Genomic DNA, 21,617 nt, shown 5'->3' on the forward strand with positions numbered 1-21,617 from the left:
GGCCCCATATAAGATATATAACTGTACAATCATGAAATTTATGCAGCTAAATGCTCAGCGAGTGCATGCTGTCATGGACCAAATAAGAATAAAGGCTGACGAAAACAATACAGACATCCTGTTCATCCAAGAGCCCTATACAAATGCAAGAAAAGTCAGGGATATCTGCTTACGTACAAAATTATACAATCAGAAGAAGACACTCCATGGGTGGTTATCCTTGTTAGGAACCCGCACATAACTGCCACCAAAATCCACACCCTCTGTACCCCATGGGCGGTGTGTGCCCAGTTTATAGGACCTATAGGATCTTTCCACGTCATCTCATTGTATTGTCATCCAGGCGAAGAGATAGCCCCTGCCATCAGGTATCTGCAAGCAGTCCAAGCCCTCCTCCCAGATGGGAAGATTATTCTCTGTGCCAACGTCAACTGCCATTCTGCAATGTGGCACAGCAACGTGCTCGTCGTACCTGGCCCCCTCATGATGTTGATGCCCTACGCAATAACTATCATAGGCTAAGAAATTACTACATTTCTTAGTTTAATTAGAGCCAAGAAGAAACAGCCTCGGGAGCACCTGGTCTCCACGACTAGAAACAGCACCCCTGGGAGTTGTGTATCGCATTGTTACGAACAAGCTCCCCAGGGGTGAGGTCATCTCCTCTACAGTCACCCCACAGGGCACCACAACCCTCACATGGGAAGAGTGAGTAAACAACATCTTGGACACCCTGTTCCCGCTAAACACAGATCCTCAATCCAGCCACCAACAAGAAATCTGTACTGAAAACGCATCCTACAGGCTGTTCTACTTCTACAGAACAGCCTTTCAACTTAGATGAATTAAAACTTGCCATTGGCAAAACAAAAAACAAAAAAGCCCAGGGTTAGACTTCATTGAAGCAGAAGTAATTAAGAAGCTTGCAGAGATGCAATCAAATCTCCTTCTCAGCCTGTCCAGCCATTGTCTGGAAATTGGACTATTCCCGGATGGAAAGAGACCAATCTACGCCTCATTTTGAACCCAAGTAAACCACCAGAGCATCCAAGGTCATACAGACCCATAGCATTCCTTCCCATTTTAAGCAATTTGAATGTCTTCTCTTATCCAGATTGGAAAAACACTATAAAAATGCAAATCTCCAGTCCCCAAACTAGTTTGGTGTTCGGGCAGGCCATTCAGCAGAAGATGCTCCTCGACAGCTCACGGATTCAGTCAAAAATTCAGCCACCAAATACTTCTTAGTAATATCAGTGGATTTCGCCAGGGCCTTTGACTTGCTCTGGTGGCCAAGTATACTACGAAGACTCAGAGAAGCTAGTGTTCCAGCAAATCTTTACAGCTACATACAGGACTATCTTCACAACAGAAGTGTTACAGTCAGAAATGCCTATCGACAAGTCTCCAGAAATGTCTACAGAGGATGTCCCCAGGGCTCTGTCCTTGGCCCTTTCCTATGGAATGTGGTCATGGACAAGTTCCTGAATCTAGACCTGGGGGATGTTTCCACCCAAGCCTTTGCAGAAGACTTGATACTGACAGTCACTGGAAACTCCAGAGCTTCCCTGGAAACACAGCCAATGGAGCCCTTACAAAGCTACAAGAATGGGCCAGCCTCCATAAACTCCATATATCTCCTGAGAAAACTACTTCAATTCTACTCAGAGGAACCCTTCAAATAAGCAGGCTGCCGCAGATTAAAACTGCTGGTAGAATCATCAAACTGACAACTGAGATGAAGTACCTTGGGGTAATTCTCAACCCCAAGCTCACATTTTACCCGCATATAGACTACCTTCATCGCAAAGTCAGGAACTACACGGCAATGGTAGTGAGGATCAGCAGGTCTGACTGGGACATAAATCGCCGCTCACTGCAAATGCTATACAAAGATATATTTATTCCCACTATAACCTACTGTGCAGGTGTCTGGTATCATCGTGCACTCATTGTTCATAACCAAAGGAAGCTCACCTCCATCCAGCGTAATATCCTTCTCACTATCACCCGTGCCTGCTGCACAGTAAGCAACCCAGCGCTCCAAGTCTTGGCAGGAGTTCTCCCTCTGGACCTGCAGATAATTCGCAAAGGCGTGCACTACCGGCTCCCAAAGGGACTCCCTACCACCATCCTGGATATCACTACAAACCCAGCAAACACCATCAAAGAAGAAAAAAAGTGCCTTGCAGTCTATCTTCTTAACGTCTGGCAAAACAGATGGAATACCACCCACAAAAGTTCTATCACTAAAAAATTCTTACCTGAAATAGCCCAGATCTACCCTAAAGCTCCAGCATGGTACAGCCCAGGGTTATACACCACTTTCCTGATTACACGCCATGGATTCATAAATCACAAACTTGCCTCTATGAACATCATGGATGACCTTTGCTGTCTTTGTGGTGAAAACGAAGACTGGGATCACCTATTCTACGTTTGCCCGTTCTACGAGGACCTGCGAACATTGCTCATATCAAAAATACATGCCTTGCCTCGAGGAAATGAACATTTTCTGATCAATGAGGAAGACCAGTACCATGCTTTCTCTGCCTTCGCCCATGATCTCTTCACCAGAAGAAGATCACTGGTGCAACGTCCTGGAACTGATGCACATTGATCAATACCCTTTTCTCATATACTGAACATCTTCACTTAGATTGTGACCACTTCTAACTACTGAACTTGACACTCAGGTCGCTTGAATTGTTTCATCCGTGTCCCTCTTGATACGTGATTGTCTTTCCACCCTCTCGAGGGCCCTCTTCCACTTCCGCTTAGGTGGAAGAATTCCCACCCAACCTGCGGAGGATGCCTTCCCTTACATCCTCCTTTGCTCTGTCTATACCTCCTTTCCTTTACCCTCCCCAGTACATCATGTACTCTATATATATATATTTTTTTTGGTCTCTTTCCAGGAAGCTCAGGCGACCTGGAGGAGACTAGCCAGAGAATTATGGGCAGCCTGGCTACCTCCTAGTGGTATGTGCAGGCAACGTGGGGTCACACCAGGGGCCCTGCGGCCAAAAGCCAGGACACCCAACAGAACACAGCACAATACTTCATTTACAACACAAAAAAATTTTCTGGCTTTCACAGTGATACTGTTTATCTCCACAGAGTTCATATGGCGCAGATGTGGGAAACCACCGGAGGCACCTTTCCCCCAACACTATGCACACTATAACTGTTTTGACAGGAGGAAAATGTTAATTGCAATCTACAGCAATCAACACAGACTGACAAGAAACGCTACCAGATGAAACAGAAAATCGAAGTTTGGGGGGGGGACACCAGACTTGACTAAGTGGAATACTGACAACTGGAAGAGACATTAGGACGGGGATTACCCCATGAGTGACACCGAAAACTGAGAAGAGACTAAAAGCAGCATAACTGCCAACAGACCGACAGCAATCTGAAGAGGGCCCCCCCTCAGCCTCCTTCACCTTTTATTCCCATATCCTTGGAGGAGGGGACAACCTTTGTTCCCTCCCCCCCTCACCACCCCACATCTTCTACTCTGGTGGGGCATGGGCATGCCTCACTAAAAACTGGGGCTACCTACCCTATTGGGCCCCATATTTCTGTCTTCACCCACCTCTATCTTTACGTTAGCGAAAGCCCCACACAACAAAAACTTAATGTGCCAAAAAATCCTTTACACCCATAATTTGGCATAACTACCTTAGCAATAATACCCCCATGCCAACGCGTATGTGTATATATATATACGTGTGTGTGTGTGCATCATTACTAACCTAACGGATTTTTTTAGGTCCTAGGTGCCGAAATCTCAGGAAAGTAAGTGGCAGGACCTGCCGGAGTAAAACTGAGTCTACTGGGCTCCTGGTCTGCCTCCACGGGCATAAGTGGGGCAATGTTGGGGGCTCAGCAGGGGTATAGCAGCAAAATGACCAGATGAACAACGGTACACGACATGACACATGAACAACTCCCGCGCACTTTTATATCTCTGGCATTTCCCAGTAAACACTGGTACACCCACAATGAAAGCAATGAGGAGATGGGGGAAACCCTGGTGCCATATGACAATAACACACTTTACACTTAACTGTTTTGACACTAGGGTCTCCTGAATAGGGAAACTTATTTTATAACCACCTGGTCTATATTGAAAACAACTGCAGGCCAGATTACAGGCCACTTTCACAGGCTGTAGGTTGCCCACCCCCGTCCTAGTGTATTGTCCCTATGTGACAGCCTAGTCAGCATGATATGTCATTGTCTGCCACTCGTTTGGATAGGTCTGTTGATTCCCATTGATGACTGGAGGAATTTCTAAAGTCTGCGTTTGAAGTCGTAGTTAGCTGATCTCAGGTAAAGGGTGTAGGGTTTCCCCATGAGTTATTCAGGGATCTTTCAGCTTGCACAACATGCAAATTAGCTCAGGGACACACACACTTCTATAGACATAATACATTTATGATTATGAATACATGCTTGGAGTCTTTAATACCAATATTTATTTTTTATATCCTAATGGATAACTAAGGTAGTCAGTCTATCATAGAATCTTTTACTTCAGTAGAAGTTAACAAGTAGAAGTTAGCAGGATTATTTAACAATTCTGAACTTGATGTTTTTGATAAATCGAAATCTTGAAGTTTTTAGCCACTATATAACTTTTTTATAATATTTATACAATTGAAGTATTTTTTATGTAAACTGCAATTATTCAATTTTTGTGTGATGCTACTTTAATATGGCTTCTAGTTTTTATTAAGCCTAACATACAATTTTATTACTTAAAAAATAACAAATGCTCCAATAGCAAAGCAGTTTCAAACTTTTCCATGAGTCATCAAAACATGAATGGCAAGGGTCCAGATGCATCCATTCTGTAAAGAGTTGCAAGAAAATTCAGAAAATCTTACCTGATGCATGTCTTCTGAATATCATCTGATCTTATTCCTCACATTCAAAGTTGCTGTCAGTATCAAGGATGACTTTTGAAGAATTGCCCCAAAGACCAAGTGATCAGAAGGAATCTGCTGGATGATGAACTCATCCGCTATGTTTTATGGAGCTGACACTGCATAAATCTCTGACTGACTACCGACTTGTAAATGTGACACTGCAGCAGATTTTGAACTGAGAGTCAGAAATAAGCAACACAACCCACTCTATTATATCAACTGTTAGTAAAATTATAAAAATTTCAAGGTATTCGATACAAAATAAATACTGGAAATTTTAAGAACCAGAAATATAAACAGAATGCTAAAACTTCCCCACATACTAAAAGTCAAACAAAAGAAATTCCTAACTTTAGTTATATATGATTTGTAAAACATCACATAAGTAATGAACACTACCACAATGAACAGTAACTATTTTGGTTAGTTTTAAAAAAATTTTTATACTATCTTGCACAATTACATTATTCAAAAATTAACATGGGGTTAACGCTATTAAAATAATTAAGGTACAAAAAGAAAAAAAATTAGCATAATATTATAACATTTCAGCTATTATGTCACAAATTTTGACAAATGTACGAAATCAATGACATAAGTGGCTTCAGAGACATTGTGCAATGATTTTATTCTATGCCGACTGGGCTAACCAGGTGGGTAAAGTGCCTGCCTCGCAACCCAAAGGTTGTGGGTCCGAATCCTGCCTCGGGCTTGGATCAAAGTACTGCAAAAACCTTGGGAGGTGCATTATGGCCACAGAAGCCAATGTGCCAACAACTACCAAAAAAAAAAAAAAAAAAAAAAAATTTTATTCTATCTTGCATAACTAATTATGTGAGACAGAATTTCAAAACTAACCAATGAGGCGCTCAGTGTTTCCTTTCAAATTCAAGTCCTAATGTTAAAAATAAAATTCCATGCATTTTGCTTCAGAGGCAATGTGACAATGCTACTAAAAAAAAAAAGTATTTGAAGGGTGCCCCTTCTAGATATTTTTATACTATGTATGAATTAATCATGGGGTTGGTGTGCACCATCACATGCCCCTCACAACCAAATGTGCCTATGTAGTCAGCCATGATAATATAATGAAATGGTGATACAGCAGCTTTGATTATAAGGAACATCAGATGATATGAATCAGGTAGGCAAAAACCAAGAAAGTCAAAAAGACTTTCTTGGTTCTCTCTGACAAAGATCAGGCTATGGACAAAACTATACATTCTGCCCCCCCTCCTGTCAATATTTCTGAATGACGTCACATGACCTTTTATTTATTTTACAAATAGACATTTCTTCAGCAGTTTGGGAGAAAATTTTCTAGGAAAGCAGCACTGAACACTTTAAAAACATAATGACTTCAACTTGATAAAATAGACATTTTTTATGCATCATATAAGCCAAGATAATCCTTTCAATTAAACAATTAAAAAAACTCTGTGTGTACCGTATACGCATGAAAGATGTTTTATTTTATGTGAAAACATCTCTGGCAAAAATCAAAACCTTTAAATTAAAAATTTTTAAAATCGAACAGCTAGAATAGAAGTTATGTAAAATGTAACGTTTTATGCTCATGCCCACTACTTACTCTACCGAATCAACGTTAGTGACTGAGTTAGCGTCATTAGCGTAATTTAGGAAGTGATGTTATTTGCGACATTTCTGTCTCGCATTTTCATTACCAATTGGTTTTACTTCAGTTCGAAATACTTAGTATGAATGATGTAACATTTTATGCTCACATCCACTACCTACTCTACCGAATCAACATTAGTGATTGAGAGCATAATTTAGGAAGTGATGTCATTGGCATCATTTCCGTCTTGCATTTTTGTTACCAATTGGCTTACTTCAGTCTGAAAAATTTTGTAGGTGCTGCCAAAGATGCTTTCACATTAAAAAAAAAAAAAACCCACTAAGACCAAAACACACAGAAAACATGTCAATCTAATGTCTAAATATCAAATGGCTTTACAACAGATATGCTGCATAAAACCAACTCTGTTTTTAAATGAAACTCTATTCATTCCACCATTTTACCATTTCTTGGTTACCATGTTCCAAAAGTACACAAACTCAGTAAAAAAGTGTTTTCACTTTAAAGTCTGATGTTATAAATGATGTCATATGTATAGTGTTGTCACATGCCTATTTCACTTCTATGAGTGCAGGCAGCCATAGTCTGGTTGCATCTGGTCTTTATTATCCAGACTAGAAGGAAGGAGAAAGAAGGTGGTACTGTGTTTGAGTTCTGGTTGAATTGGACTGAGATCACATGCATGCTGGTGTGGGTGCTTGTTATTGTTATTTGGTTTTTTTTAGGAGCATTAGCAACTAAGACCATATTGCTCCGGGATATGCGGTGGTCATTCCCTGACCTTTCCGCATCCTCCATATTTGGTGGTGACGGACTCGAACCCCAGTCTAATCAAGAAGCGTGTGCTATGCACTGCTGCTCCTTCCCACCTGGCTACAGAGGCACCAGTGTGGGTGCAAACTTGCTGCAACTCCCCTGAGGGTGGGGGGGGGGTGCAGTGAGTTTAGGGAGCTGATTGGCTGCTAGCATCTGTTATTGCACTGAAAACACTCATTGCATGGTATTTGTATACTCTTGTGTAAAATACTAACTGCTCAGAAGAGCTTACTTTTTAATTTATGATACATTTGAATGTGGTAATTGCCGAATAAATAACACAACTATATTGAAATAGGAATTAACATTAGGCAAATCAAATTTTGAGATATTATGGCATGCCATAATTTGAGATGTCGTCTAGCTCCTCAGTGGTTTAAAGTGGAGGGAGTACAGTTTTATTGCATCTGGTATTTTTTCTAGAGACTACAGAACGAAAGAGATGCTATTTACAAGTGTTGATTTGAGTTCTGGTTGGATTAGGGCAATGGATTACATGCATGATGGTCATGTGGATGGGGATTGGTTTGGGGGAGCTGACTCGCTGCCATTATTTGTTGTTGTTCATCATTCTTCTTCTCGCCACAATCTGAAGTGAACAGCATAAGTTTTCTGCTAGTGGGGGGGGGAGGATCAGTATGTTTGTTTCTACTGAAATTGTTGCTACTGTTGTTTAGATAATTTTGGGGAAGCCTACTGCTAAGAAATCTCAAAGTATAAACCTGAAGTTCTGAAAGAAGACCACTTGTGGATTGCAAATTTTACCCCATTCTAATTTATGTAGAATGGGGTAAAAAGAATGGGAAGCCTTTTGATCACCTAGGCCTCTTTGAATACTTCTTTTGTAGCTGTGTTCAATGTGGAGGATTCCAAGCTACTATAAGTTAAAGCAGTGTTATTAAGAAATATTCTGCTTATAAAGAAACATTGGTCTACAATCCACAGAGGGATATACCAGAATCCCATAGAGTATATCTTCTTAACTACCACTCCAATTCCTCACAATGTCTGGAACTACACTGCAGGAAACTCCAGAACCTCTGGAAATTAGAATTGTAACTACACTGTACTTGTCACATTCTTCAAATTAGTGATTTCCCCACTTCCCTCACCTTATCAACAATCTTATTAACCAAACTAACAGAAAATATCCATCTCTCCCACCCAACAGAACCAGAAGTAGAAGAAAACTTTCTTTCACCTTTCCATACCACCACTCATAGGTTGGCAGAGTGATAGCTAGGACAGTCAAACAAAAATGCTCAACATATATAGGTCAAGTGGTCAACATGCAATGGTACAAGCATTTGAGTTGGCCATAGTTTGAGCTGCCATGACAACTAAATACAATTAATAATAATATTCTTGTCAAGTGGTCAACTTGACAAGATTAGTTGTAAACTCCTGTTGTTGGTTGTTGTTTGGTTTTTAGGAGCATTAGCAACTAAGGCCATATTGCTCCAGGAATATGCGGTGGTCATTCCCTGACCTTTCCGCATCCTCCGTATTTGGTGGTGATGGGCTTGAACCCCGAGTCTAATCAAGAAGCATGTGCTACGCACTACTGCTCCTTCCCACCTGGCTACGGAGGCGCTTTTGTAAACTCCTCTAACCCAAGTGGTCATGCCAGAGTATAAACATAACATTACATTTATTCATTTTCGCTGTCATAAAAAAACATGAAACAAATACTGTGGCCTATTCCCTCACCACACCGCCTTCAGAGATTTGACACAGTCTATGGGTTGACTGCCAATGTAGGCATACTATGTTAGACAAATTAGGCTGAAAATTGGGTGTCCAAATTGGAGCACACACACAAATAAGCTATACTATTCTCTCCACCCCTACCAAATTTTCCAATAGCTAGTTAGAAAATTTGGTAGGAGCAGCCTATGTTCCTCAACGTCAAGCACAACTACAGAAGAAGAGAGTTCAAAGAGGTGAGTGATCCAAAGGAGTCCAAGGGTCGACATAAATAAGAATAGAAGGAAAGTTACTTCCTCCCCCCCCCACAAAACATCATCAAGTACCTACATTTCTGGGCAAAAGACTTCATAAAAATTGTCTGGCATTAACAACAATTAAAATACAAACAACTCCCAGTTACAAATGTCCACCTCCCCCAGCAAGCTTATGCTGACTGTTTCAAATCATGGTAAGAAGACTGATGGATGACAATCTATCAATGTAAATCTGACAATGTAAACCCTAATCCAACTAGAACCTAGACCAATGCTTTTTTATTTTATTTTATTTATTGTACTATGCAGTCATCCCAGCCAGCTTTCCTGGCAATCCCACAACCTATTTACAATGCTGTACCACTGAAAACTGTTGATGTATGATTATCTTAGATTCCCTCGTAGAAGGTCAATTTGTTCTCAATGTAATGACCATGTAACAATGCAATACCATGAAGGTATCTGACACTACAAAGTCCTAACCATAAGGTTGTGATGAATTCCAAGAATCCAACTGACACTTGTTGGTTCACCATGGAGATTCAAAATCAGGAGTAGAAGTCCAATCCATGAAGCAGAAGTCTAAACCAGGAATTGTGGCCACAATGAAGAAGTCAACATTTCCTCAAACCTGAATAGTCCCAACAGTACAGCAGTTAACAGTAAGGAGCAATATCTCAATCAGCCTCCATGTACGGTTCCTGGAACCGCAATAATACCACAGCATCACAGGTCATCCATTGAGGAAGCAACCACAACGCAATCCAACAGGCTTATGATGGTGGTCTAACCCTCCACTGGAGCCCCAAATTTTCTGATACACAACTGCCCAAAATGCATCAAGTCTCCTCAACAACTGCTCTGAATTACCTGATACTACATGCCGTCACTGATGTTGATATCATTGTATCTCAAATCTCCACAGCTGAAAGATTATGCTTCATGCAGGAACCACAGGTCTGGTATTGGTAGTATATCACAATTCTTTGCAGCTGAAGCATTATGCTCCATGAATACTGATAAACAGACACCATGAGCCTGTAACTCCTGCTGTAGAAATTGTACAATCAACCACTTAAGTTATACCTGTAGACCTAACTGAATGAGTCAGGTATGAGAACTCCCCCTCTTTTTTTTTACAGAATCATTCAATCAGTTAGTGGAACAAGCATCTGGAGGAAACACTGCCTCTATCCTTCTCCTTCCATCCGTAATCTCTAGACAATAAAGACCAGACACAATCAGACTATTCTATTCCTTTAGCCACCAATGAAGAGCTAAAAGGCAGCTTGCTACATATTATAAATTTTCAACCAAACATGCAGTGTAATTGTTTTCTATATAATAAATAAAAATAAGTTTCAGGGATAGGTAAGGATGCTAGTCCATATAAAGGTTTTAGCTATTTACATACCATCTCTTTTTCAGGTAAAAAAATTATTTATGAAAACTCAAGTAAATTTTGGGCAAAAGCCTCATGCTATGAGAGCTACAGAACTATTCTATATATATTTTGGCAATAGCCTAGTTTTGCATGTAGCTAAGAGCAAACTTCAATATTCTGAAGGCAATTTGTGGTGAAGTGCCTCTACGAAGTATATGGTTAGCATGAGAATGCCAGAGCACACATTTTTTTTTTTTTTTTTTTGTAAACCCCAAACACGAGAGATGTTAGAACCTATAGTACTTAGTACCGTGCTTGGGTTGGAGGTTGAGAAGATGAAAGAAGATATTTGTTGACATTGGACTCGAACTTCTGTAGACTGTAATTTTCAGGAAATATATGAAGGAAGGTTGTTCCAGAAATTGGCAGTTGAATGAATAAACAAGGAAGATGGAAAGTTGGTTCTGTGAGTTTGAAGTTGGACAGTAAATGGATGTTGGCTGGTGGCGGCACCTGTTTGGACTGTTTTGAACGCGAGAGCAGGAATTATAGAAGCTAATTCAGAAGAACAGTGCCCATGGAAGTATCTGTTGAAGAGGCATGCAGCAGAAACAGTACGTCTATGAGACAGCGAGTGCAGAGACTCTGTTAGAGATGAGTCATTAATTAACCTAACTGCCCTCTTCTGAATAGAATCAAGAAGCTTGAGAGAGGTTTTGGGGGCACCACCCCAGTTGTGGGAACAATATTCCATGGCAGGGCGGATTTGCGATTTATACAGAGTGAGCAGATGTTTGGAAGAAAAGTAACGCCGAGAGTGAAAGAGAAAACCAAGTTTTTTAGATGCAGAAGAAGCAATATTTGTAATGTGTTTGTGCCAAGAGAGATTAGAAGTCAGGGTAATCCCCAAAAGAGATATATCATTTTGCCTAGAAATCGGAGTTTCACTAAAGATAAGCATAGGAGCAGAAGAATCCTTTTTGCGAGATATAAGACAAGACTGAGTTTTAGAAGGGTTGAAATCAACTAAGTTGTGTTTGCCTCACTGGAGAATTACCTGAAGATCGGCATTTAAGGAATTGGTAGCAGATTTTCGAGAAGTTGAAGCTGATTGAGCAGGACAAGGTTTCTCAAAATGGAAAGTGGAATGCAATGTGCTATCATCGGCAAAACTATGGATAGGATTTCCAATCAATGGAAGGTCATTAATATATAAGAGGAAAAGAGTGGGGGAAAGAACTGAACCTTGGGGGACACCAGCATTAGTGGAGAAGTTAGAAGACAGAGAGCCATCTACCATCACCCTCAGTGAGCGATCAGAGAGAAAACTGGATAACCAATTACTAAAATCAGTTGGCAAACCATAAGATGGAAGCTTGTTTAGAAGACCTTTATGCCAAACATGATCGAAAGCCTTTGAGATGTCAAGTAGTCCTTTCCATTGAATTAGTCCATAAATGGGTAACATAAGCCAGAATATCACCAGTGGATCGACACTGACGGAATCCATACTGGCGATCGTTGATCAGACGGAAGGTTTCTAGGTAGTTTAAAATTTGGCGGTTAATTGATTTCTCCATTACTTCAGAAAGAGTAGAAGTAATTGCAATGGGACGATAATTGGATGGGAGGGATTTGTCACCCTTTTTAGGACCTGGCTGGATATGAGCAAATTTCCAAGCAGAAGGAAAAATACCTTTGGAATAAGAAAGTGAAAAAAAGCGGCAAAGAATAGGAGTAAGTTCAGGAGCACAGATTTTGAGAACAAGTGGAGAAATACCATCGGGACCTGGAGCTTTCTTAGCATCAAGATTCATCAAAATCCTTCTGACATCTTTTTGACGGGAGACCACAGGAGGCATTGAATGGAGCGTGTTGGGAATAGTGGGAGGTGTTTTACCAAGATCGTTAATGCATAAGTTGAAAGAAAAATGGGATGCTAGCAGGTCAGCTTTATCCTTGGCTGAAGTGACAACAGAACCATCTGGTTTGAAGAGAGGTGGGAGCAGAGATGGGCAAAAGTTGCGGCCAATAGCTTTGGCAAGAGACCAGAATGCTTGGCTACCATTAGGGCAAGAAGCAAGTTTTCTACTCTTAGCCTGTTCAAACTCTAGTTTGGACTGGATAATAACTGCTTTACAATTGTTGCGAGCTTTGGTGTAGACAGAAAATGAAACTGAAGAATTAGAAACAAGCCAATTATGATATGCAACATTCTTCTCTTGAACAGCCTTAGCACATTTGTTGGAAAACCAAAGTTTAGATAAAGGACGAGATTTTAAAGTGGAGTGTGGGATAAAGGATTCCATTCCTGCAAGAATAATTTCACTGACACGATCTGAGCAAACGTTGGCATCAGAACTTTTGAAACAGTAATCCGACCAAGGAAAAGAAGTCTTGCAGGTCATCTCATTTTGCATTCTTGTAATGCCAAAGAACACGAGGTTGGGAATAGCCATGAGATAAAGGTTCCATTGGAGAAGAGACAATCACCAAGTTGTGATCTGAAGTGCCTAAAGGACCTCTCACTTCGACCGTGTACTTATAAGGGTTGTTTGTGAGTAAAAGATCAAGCGTGTTGGCTGTATGATTAGGATTGTCCGGTATTCTTATAGGTAAATGAACAATATGTGCAAGATCATTAGTAATTGCAAAAGCCTCAGCATCCCGACCAGCTGGGTCGGTGTGACTAGAAAACGGAAGCCAGCTGGAGTTGTGAACATTAAAATCACCAAGGAAAATTACCTCACTGTTAGGAAAGTTGGACTGGTTGTTGTTATTTGTTATTTGGTTTTTTTAGGAGCATTGGCAACTAAGACCATATTGCTCCGGGGATATGCGGTGGTCATTCCCTAACCTTTCTGCATCCTCCGTATTTGGTGGTGACGGGCTTGAACCCCGGTCTAATCAAGAAACGTGTGCTACGCACTGCTGCTCCTTCCCACCTGTCTACAGAGGTGCCACAGTTGGACTGGAGAAAGTCAAGTTGCAAAGAGAGGAAGTCAAAGAGCTCCAAGTGATTAGTGGAGTTGGGAGAACGGTAGAGACAACAGATGAATTTGACACAATGAGGTAGAGAGATTTTAAGTCAGAGAAGATCAAAGAGACGAGATTCCAAATTGCCAAGTCTCTGACAGGGAATATCAGAATGGACATATGCACAAGTACCACCTTTGAGGCGAAAAGAATCATACAGCGAATAATTTCGGCATCTGAGATGAGCAGTAGTCGAATCAACCGATAACTGAGATTCTGTCAGAAAAAGTACATGGGGTTTGGCAGACTTCAAGTGGAAATGGACATCGTTGAGATTAGAATTGAGACCCCGTATATTTGTAAAATGAATTAGGAAGTGGAATTAGGAATTGAGTGATAGCTCAGGGGTGCAGAGCAAACAAGCTTGAGCTGATCATGATTTCGGCCCATATGACTGCAAAATGAAGTAACCATTGTATTATTATTATCAAAATAATTAGTTGCAAACTCCTATAATTTATGTGCTCATGATGGAGATTAAACAGAACATTTTCATATGAGATCAATGCATTCATATCAAACCTAGTTTATTTGCAGCTAACATGAAACTGAAGCTATTGCCTCAACCTCTATATAAAATATTATTCATTTAAATGATTTCTTAATCAATTAAAAATTAATAATTTCACTTGAAGGTCTTACTTTATAAAAATTTAACCCTATATATTCTCTCAATTAAAAAAATCCACCAACAAAAAAAATGTGCATATCACCACAAATGAATGTGCTGTAATCATAATTATTATAAATTTATATAATATCTCTTCAATAATTTATAATAATCAAACGACTTGACAAGTGCTGAAATATGATCATACATATCATCTGACATGTACTAATATTTTCAGCTTTGTAGATAATATAAATATAGGTTTGTGTGCCCAGTATGGTTTGTGCCTTTTCATCAGCAATGGAACAAGTATTTTTGTGCCAAGGGAAAAATATTAAATATGCACCCCTCCCCAAATTCTAGAATGCTTCTAGCTATATTTTTTATGGATTGTTAGATCTCCTAACTCTGTTGCACCTGGGAGCAAGTGCACCATCTGGCTCACCCTTGTTCCAGCACTGATTTGCTAAAGTTATAATGTGTACTTCTAATGCATCTGTTCCATCCATCTGTTTTTGTATGATCTCTTTCTCTCTTTTTTTTTTTCTCTTTAGTTTCATTATTCCAATCAAATTGAGTTCGCATATTTCTTCTTACATTTGGTTTACCTAATCTGGTATCATCACTAATAACTGTTTAGTAACTTATATAATATTTCAATATCGAAACATTACATAGGCAACAAATACATACATTGCAATTTAAACTTAATAATATTTAAATTGTCTATATGAGACATAAATTCATTTAAAGGAGTTTTGTATTAGCTAAATTGTAATTTACTTTATACGACTACAACATGAGTTCAAAAGTAAAGTTTGCTCTTTTCTCCTTTGTCTTTGTAAGAATGGTGTGTGTGGGCAATCAGAGTGATAATTTAAACCATTAATCAGCTTCTGTACTTCTAATGCATCTGTTCCATCCATCTGTTTTTGTATGATCTCTTTCTCTCTTTTTTTTTTTCTCTTTAGTTTCATTATTCCAATCAAACTGAGTTCACATATTTCTTCTTACATTTGGTTTACCTAATGTAAGAAGAAATATGTGAACACACACATCCACAATTCATTATAATTGTGGATCTATGTTTATTATTATCAATGCATAGTAATTTCCTTGTTCAGAGACTGGGAGTAATCTTACTATGTCAGCAGATATATCCTGAAAGAGTCTAGTAGATGTTTGAACATTTCAAAGGGATGCATTTCCCTTGAAATTTCTTCTCACTTGACACTGATGACAAGTTATAATAATTTCTACAAATGATAGAAGTTCTCTCTCTCTCTCTCTCTCTCTCTCTCTCTCTCTCTCTCTCTCTCTCTCTCTCTCTCTCTCTCTCTCTCTCTCTCTCTCTCTCTCTCTCTCTCTCCCCCTCCCTCCCTCCTCCAATATGTCCCACCAATGAATGGTTGTGGTAGAATCTCATTATTCAGTCCTTCATTGCATTTGGAGCCACTAGAGAATCCTTTTTTCTTCCTTCTTTAGGACTTATTTTTCTTAATCTTATTCTGATTTCATCCAATGAAAACTCAGAATGTTTATTTTTAACACTACAGTTGTCTTCAAGTACACTGATGTTTGATAGCTCCATATGCAAATTCTAGGATACAGCTATATCATATCCAGTACAATGTATCTATAAACTGCATGCATTCTCTGGTCAGCTTGCCTGTTTTTTGCTGGATAAAAACCAGTTTCTGAGTGAAAAATACTATGCAATCATTGACTGAGCCTAACTAATCTAGGCATGGTGTGAAAAAAAAATTATATATGCTACATTGTGGTTGAGGAGTAGTTTCAAGGGCACAAGTTCAGTAATCTCTTGATTTATGAACATTTGATTTACAAATCGAGAATATTTGACACCTGAAATTTGTTTTATGAACTCAAATCTAGATGTTATGAACCTGTGCTCTTCTTTTGCAACCACAAAAAATGTGATACTTTTTCTATCATTGCATAACATAATACTGCACTGAACTTGACTTTTATTGTACTCTACAGGCTATATAATATATATAAAATAAAGTGCAATTGATATACTGACACAAAAAAAATTTAGTACACCTCCTTGATTATACCATTACATGTAATTGCTCAAAATTTATGAATCATTTATAAGTAATGTATTTTATTCATAAACTGAGAGATTGCTGTATGATTTGTTTATTTGACTTCATTAAAATGAAATAACAGTTGCAATGAGTAATGGATTTAATGGGCATTTTTCACTGGTGCTTTAAGTCTTATTCTATGGTTATTACTGCGGTGCCCCAGGTGAGAAACTGGATGACACTCCTAGAATCAAATTGTTTATTTATGAAATAAATAAAAATTGCTTTTATCTTCAAGCGACACTATTGACCAAAAAGCTATCAGTTTCAAATGAAGGCACTTATATTTGTACACCTTTATTGCTTTAAGTAACATGACCTTTAAATATGTCCTTCTGAGAACAGAATTCCACCTGCCTAGGTCACATGCAGCTTGGCCAGGCTTAATTATTATTTTCTTGATTAAATTAAAAACTGTACCCTATAAAAACATATTCGTTACATTTTACCTTTTAAAATGAGTCGTTTTTCTTCCAGGATAAATTTCCTTGTATTGAAAGTAATTATCCCATTCAAAAAGTTTTATTAATTGGTTAGCTTCTTTTGGGCATTCAGTTCTAATGAATAAAAAAAAAAAGCAAAAAGCATGTTCAGCACATATCCAGTAGCAAAGATTTTTGAAACTATAAAAGTTTTACTTTTTAAACATTTATTCCAATTCTATGATTAATGCCAGGGGTGTATGCAGAAATCTGATTTGGGCCAAGGTTCAGGAGTATAGACAGAATATACTGATTGAGAAAATCATGCTGGTTAATACCTGTGTATTCAATACACACATTTTCTTAATCTGTTTATTTTGATTAAATATATGATAAAAATAAAAAATATTTTTCTTAAATTTCAGATGAAGATGCAGTGAGGGATTTTTACTCGACCATGAATTTAAAAAAAAATAAAAATATTTCTTAAAAATTTCAGATGTAGATTGGGTGGGGGATTTTTCCTGATTTGTCCCTGCATATGCCCCTGATTAATGTAGAGTGACTTACTTTTTGAGGAGTAGTATAAGTATCATTGCCATTACCATAGAATTCTTTGTAATTTTTTAATGCATAATCAGATTACACTATTATATTTATAGAAAGTGCTTTAAGTCTCATGATAAATAATTAAATTAATTAAAAGAATAGGAATTAGGTAAACCACTTTTTTAATACAGTAAACTTATTTTTATAGACTTTTAAGAGAACTAGTCTGAAAAAAAAATATATTTTAGTATATAATATTGATTTTCACCTTTTTTTGCAAAGTGGTTATGAAGAAATGGCTTATATGCAAGTTGAAAACCTACACATTCAATGTACTATGCTTGCTTTTTGCACCTTCTACCTTCTTTTGCGTGCTATTAAAAATAATGAAAAATTTTATTAAATTAAACTAATCATATATGTTGAGTGTTATAAACATGATAGGGCATCCTTGGACTCAGGGATCCCCACGGATTGGAGATGTACAAATGTATCCCCAATTCACAAAGGTGGATTGAAAGGTGACACGAGTAATTACTGACCTGTTCCAAGGCAAATAATGGAGTCACTGGGTAAAGAAGCACTGCACGATCATCTAGACAAGACTCCAGTTATAGTTCAGGCATAACATGGGTTTGTTAAGGGGAAGTCTTGCCTGACCAATTTGATTGGATACTATGATGCAATCACGAAAGAGCTGGATGAAGGGAATAACTTTGATATTATATATTTGGATCTTAGAAAGGCTTTTTGATACTATTGCACAGGGAAGACTGCTGCACAAATTGGAGAAGTGTGGCATTGGAGGCCAATTGCTGCTATGGATAAAGGGGTGGCTGAGGGGGGAGAAAACAGAGAGTGGTAATCAATGGACACTGCTCATCGTGGACTAATGTTATTAGTGGAGTCCCTCAGAGTTCAATGTTGGGTCCATTATTGTTTTCTGTATTTATAAATAATATTGATGATGGTATATCAAGCTTAATGTCCAAGTTTGCAGACGATACAAAAGTTGGCAGGGTTGTTAAGGACACTACTGACGCTATGCTGCTGCAACAGGATCTGGAAAGGTTGAGCAGATAAGCTGAGAGGTGGCAAATGAAGTTTAACATTGACAAATGTAAAGTACTACATATGGGAAACAGCAACCCCAGAGCAACGTATCAACTCTGTGGTACTACACTGACAGTGGTAGAGAATGAAAAGGACCTGGGGGTAAGTGTGCAGGCAGATATGAAGTTCTCTGAGCAGTGCAGACGGGCTGCAAGAGTAGCTCATGGTGTCTTGTCAATGATATACAGGAATTTTTCTAGCAGGGATAACAAGGTGATTATTCCCTTGTATAAGGCAATGGTCAGGCCACACCTTGAGTACTGTATGCAGGTCTGGAGGGCTCATTTCAAGAAGGATGTGGAGCTGCTGGAACGAGTACAGAGAAGGGCAACAAGATTAGTGAATGGAACAAAGGGTTGCTCTTACGAAGAAAGGCTTAAGTTTTGCAAATTACAGTGTCTAGAGACTAGGCACCGGCAAGGCGATCTGATAGAGGTGTAAAAAGCCTTGAATGGTTTGAGCATGCTCAATGCTGATGGGATTCTTCCTCTTGCTCAGAATAATCACCTGAGAGGGCATAAATTCAAACTGAGGAAAGACAGATGTAGGATAGATGTGTGGAAATTTGCCTTTAGCCAACGGGTAGTTGGTTGGTGGAACAGACTTCCATCCCTTGTTGTGGAAGTTGATAGACTAAATAAATTTAAGGCTCAGCTGGACAGGTATTTCGAATGAACGGAGGGGTGAAGTGGAAGGTTTTTTTTTTTTTTGGCTGATGCTGCATAAGCTTGCTTTCTTGCGTCATATGCCTCTACTAATTCTAATGACCCGAGTTTTAAGAATATTGTTTTTGAACAGAGGACACATATATTTTTGTTAACAGGGCTGAAATGCTAAGGCCCACAGGGAGGCCAAAGCACTCCTGAAAAGTATGCAAATTATGACTAAAGAATTATTTTTCACATAGTAAAAAAGAAGTGTTTTATAATATCATTAAGATTTATCTTATTTATTATTATTTTTTTTTTTTTTGCAGTGACTCAAACATGAATGGTATAAGGATCTTTGATACTTTACTACTGTGTATGAGTTGAAGGTTGGGAAGATAGAAGATATCTATTGAAATTGTGCTTAAATTTCTGCAGATTGCAATTTTCAAGAATTACATCTGAAGTTTAAACAGAGTTTACTGAAAAACTTAAAAATTTCTGTTAAATCAAATCTGCACATAATAATAATCCAATTTTTACATTTCCCACACTAAACTTTGTCAGTAACTTATTCTTTTATTAAATGATCCATGAAAATTATAAAAAGAAGTGGCAAGAAGGTGCAGCCCTGCCTCTCTCTCTGAAAGCTTAATCTTAAATCATTTTATAATCCTCACTGCAGTTTCGCCATTTTATTCAAACTTTTTATTCCCCTTAAAATATTAGTCCATATTTTTACAAAATCTGAAAGAGAAGATTTCTAGGTAACTTTGTTGAATGTTTTTTCAAGATCAGCAAATACTAAATACAGTTTCTTGTTATGTTCTCATTACTTTTCTATAACTTATCTCAGTAAATATTTGATTCTAGTATACCCAAGTTTGCATTCAACAATACTTCTAATCCTCTTCTCTAAGATACTTGAATGTATTTTACTGGTTTACTAAGGAATGAAACCTCTATATTTCCACATTCAACTTTATTTTGCTTTTTACATAGTGGTATACAATTCAATTTTAAATTAAATTAAATTTTCTGTTTATACTATGGCACGACAACCAAGTCAGTAGAGTTTACAATAAATCGTCAATACAAATATTTATCGTATTTAGTAGTCACAGGCTTGAACCCTTGGCTACGTCAGGCTTCATTAAGGCTTTGCTCCAATTTTATAGATATATAACTCATGTAGGAAGTTTTCTTTTAGCAAAAGAGTTAAAAATTACTAGAATAAATTACCTCCATTCAGTGTTTGAGGTTGCCAGCTTGGGGAAATGAAATTTAAAGGTTACTTACCTATAGGGGAAGGTAAATACATTGGCAGTTAATTTTGATTCTTTTATTATTATTTATTTTATTATATTTTTGGCTGGTGCAGCAAAAGCTTGAGACTTCCTTGCACCATACAGCAGATGACATCAAACAGCTTCATTTTCACTGACTTATCAGGAACTGTGACTAGACCTCAATGTCTTATCTTTTAAATAAAATGACAGACGCCATTTATTTAAAAGAATGGCAACATAAACTTTGTTCTGTTGTGTGTTAAGATATCTTTTGAGTAGTATGTTTTTTCCTAATTAGTTCTTTTCCTTAAAAACACCTGCAGGCTGATAAAACACCTAAAAGGATGAGGCAACCTGAGCTTTTCACACTTTTAATTAAACTAAATAGCTTGAGCCATTTTATAATTTTATCATCATTTTTTTTTTTTTTTTTTGAAGCAGGCACTTTTTGAAAAATAATATTTACCTGGATGCTATGCCTAAAATGTACCCTTCAGATTTCAACTCCTTTAGTATTTCTGGAACATCTTTAAAGTAGGTTACCTTTTGTCCACAGCTGTCACGTATGCAACCATTTCTAGATATAAGAAGTTTAATTTAATTAAGTTTAATCAACTTATGACTATAATAAAATGACAAAAATAGCATTTCTGTTAAAGAGCTTGAATATATTAACTAAATATTTGTTGGCAGTGACAGTCTGCATGTTTACTGGCCACCCATGTGAACTAGATGCACTGCCTTAGATTTAATATGCTAGTTCTTAAATTTTATACAGTGAGACCAAATGATGATGTTACTAAAAGTTAATTTTAAATGTGAAGCATTCAGGGAAGTAATCATAGAAACTACTAGGCTTTATATACTAACTAGGAGATACTGTTCAAGGCTGATATCTAAATGGATGCCAGACAAACTGATGAGACTTGTGGCATAGAAGAAAAATGCACATAAATTATTAGATGATACAGAAGCCTACAGAGCAGGGGTCAACAATCTTTACGAGTGAAGAGCCATTTTTGATCTAATTAAAAAAAAAAAAGAAAGAAAATCTGAAGAGCCGCACTTCATCTCAAGCTGGGAGGGGGGAGGTGGAGTTTTTTAAGAAATGGAATAGAGTGGGAAGGTGTTTT

The 21,617-nt window shown here is 38.1% G+C and overlaps 1 protein-coding gene across 1 annotated transcript in view; it reads right to left on the reverse strand.

The window, feature by feature from the left end:
* The window catches only part of LOC150078925 (magnesium-dependent phosphatase 1-like), a 112,384-nt gene that overhangs the window by 51,047 nt on the left and 39,720 nt on the right, over positions 1 to 21,617 (reverse strand). The window contains exons 3-4 of the mRNA XM_090382340.1: positions 20,951 to 21,061; positions 16,914 to 17,021 (exon numbers count right to left, since the gene is read on the reverse strand). Coding sequence (XP_090238466.1) covers positions 16,914 to 17,021; positions 20,951 to 21,061 — 219 coding nt within the window. The remainder of the gene's footprint in view (positions 1 to 16,913; positions 17,022 to 20,950; positions 21,062 to 21,617) is intronic.

The sequence above is a fragment of the Mastigoproctus giganteus genome, chromosome 10, assembly GCF_048544385.1.
Source record: "Mastigoproctus giganteus isolate SK-2022 chromosome 10, ASM4854438v1, whole genome shotgun sequence".
Classification (NCBI taxonomy): Eukaryota; Metazoa; Arthropoda; class Arachnida; order Uropygi; family Thelyphonidae; genus Mastigoproctus; species Mastigoproctus giganteus.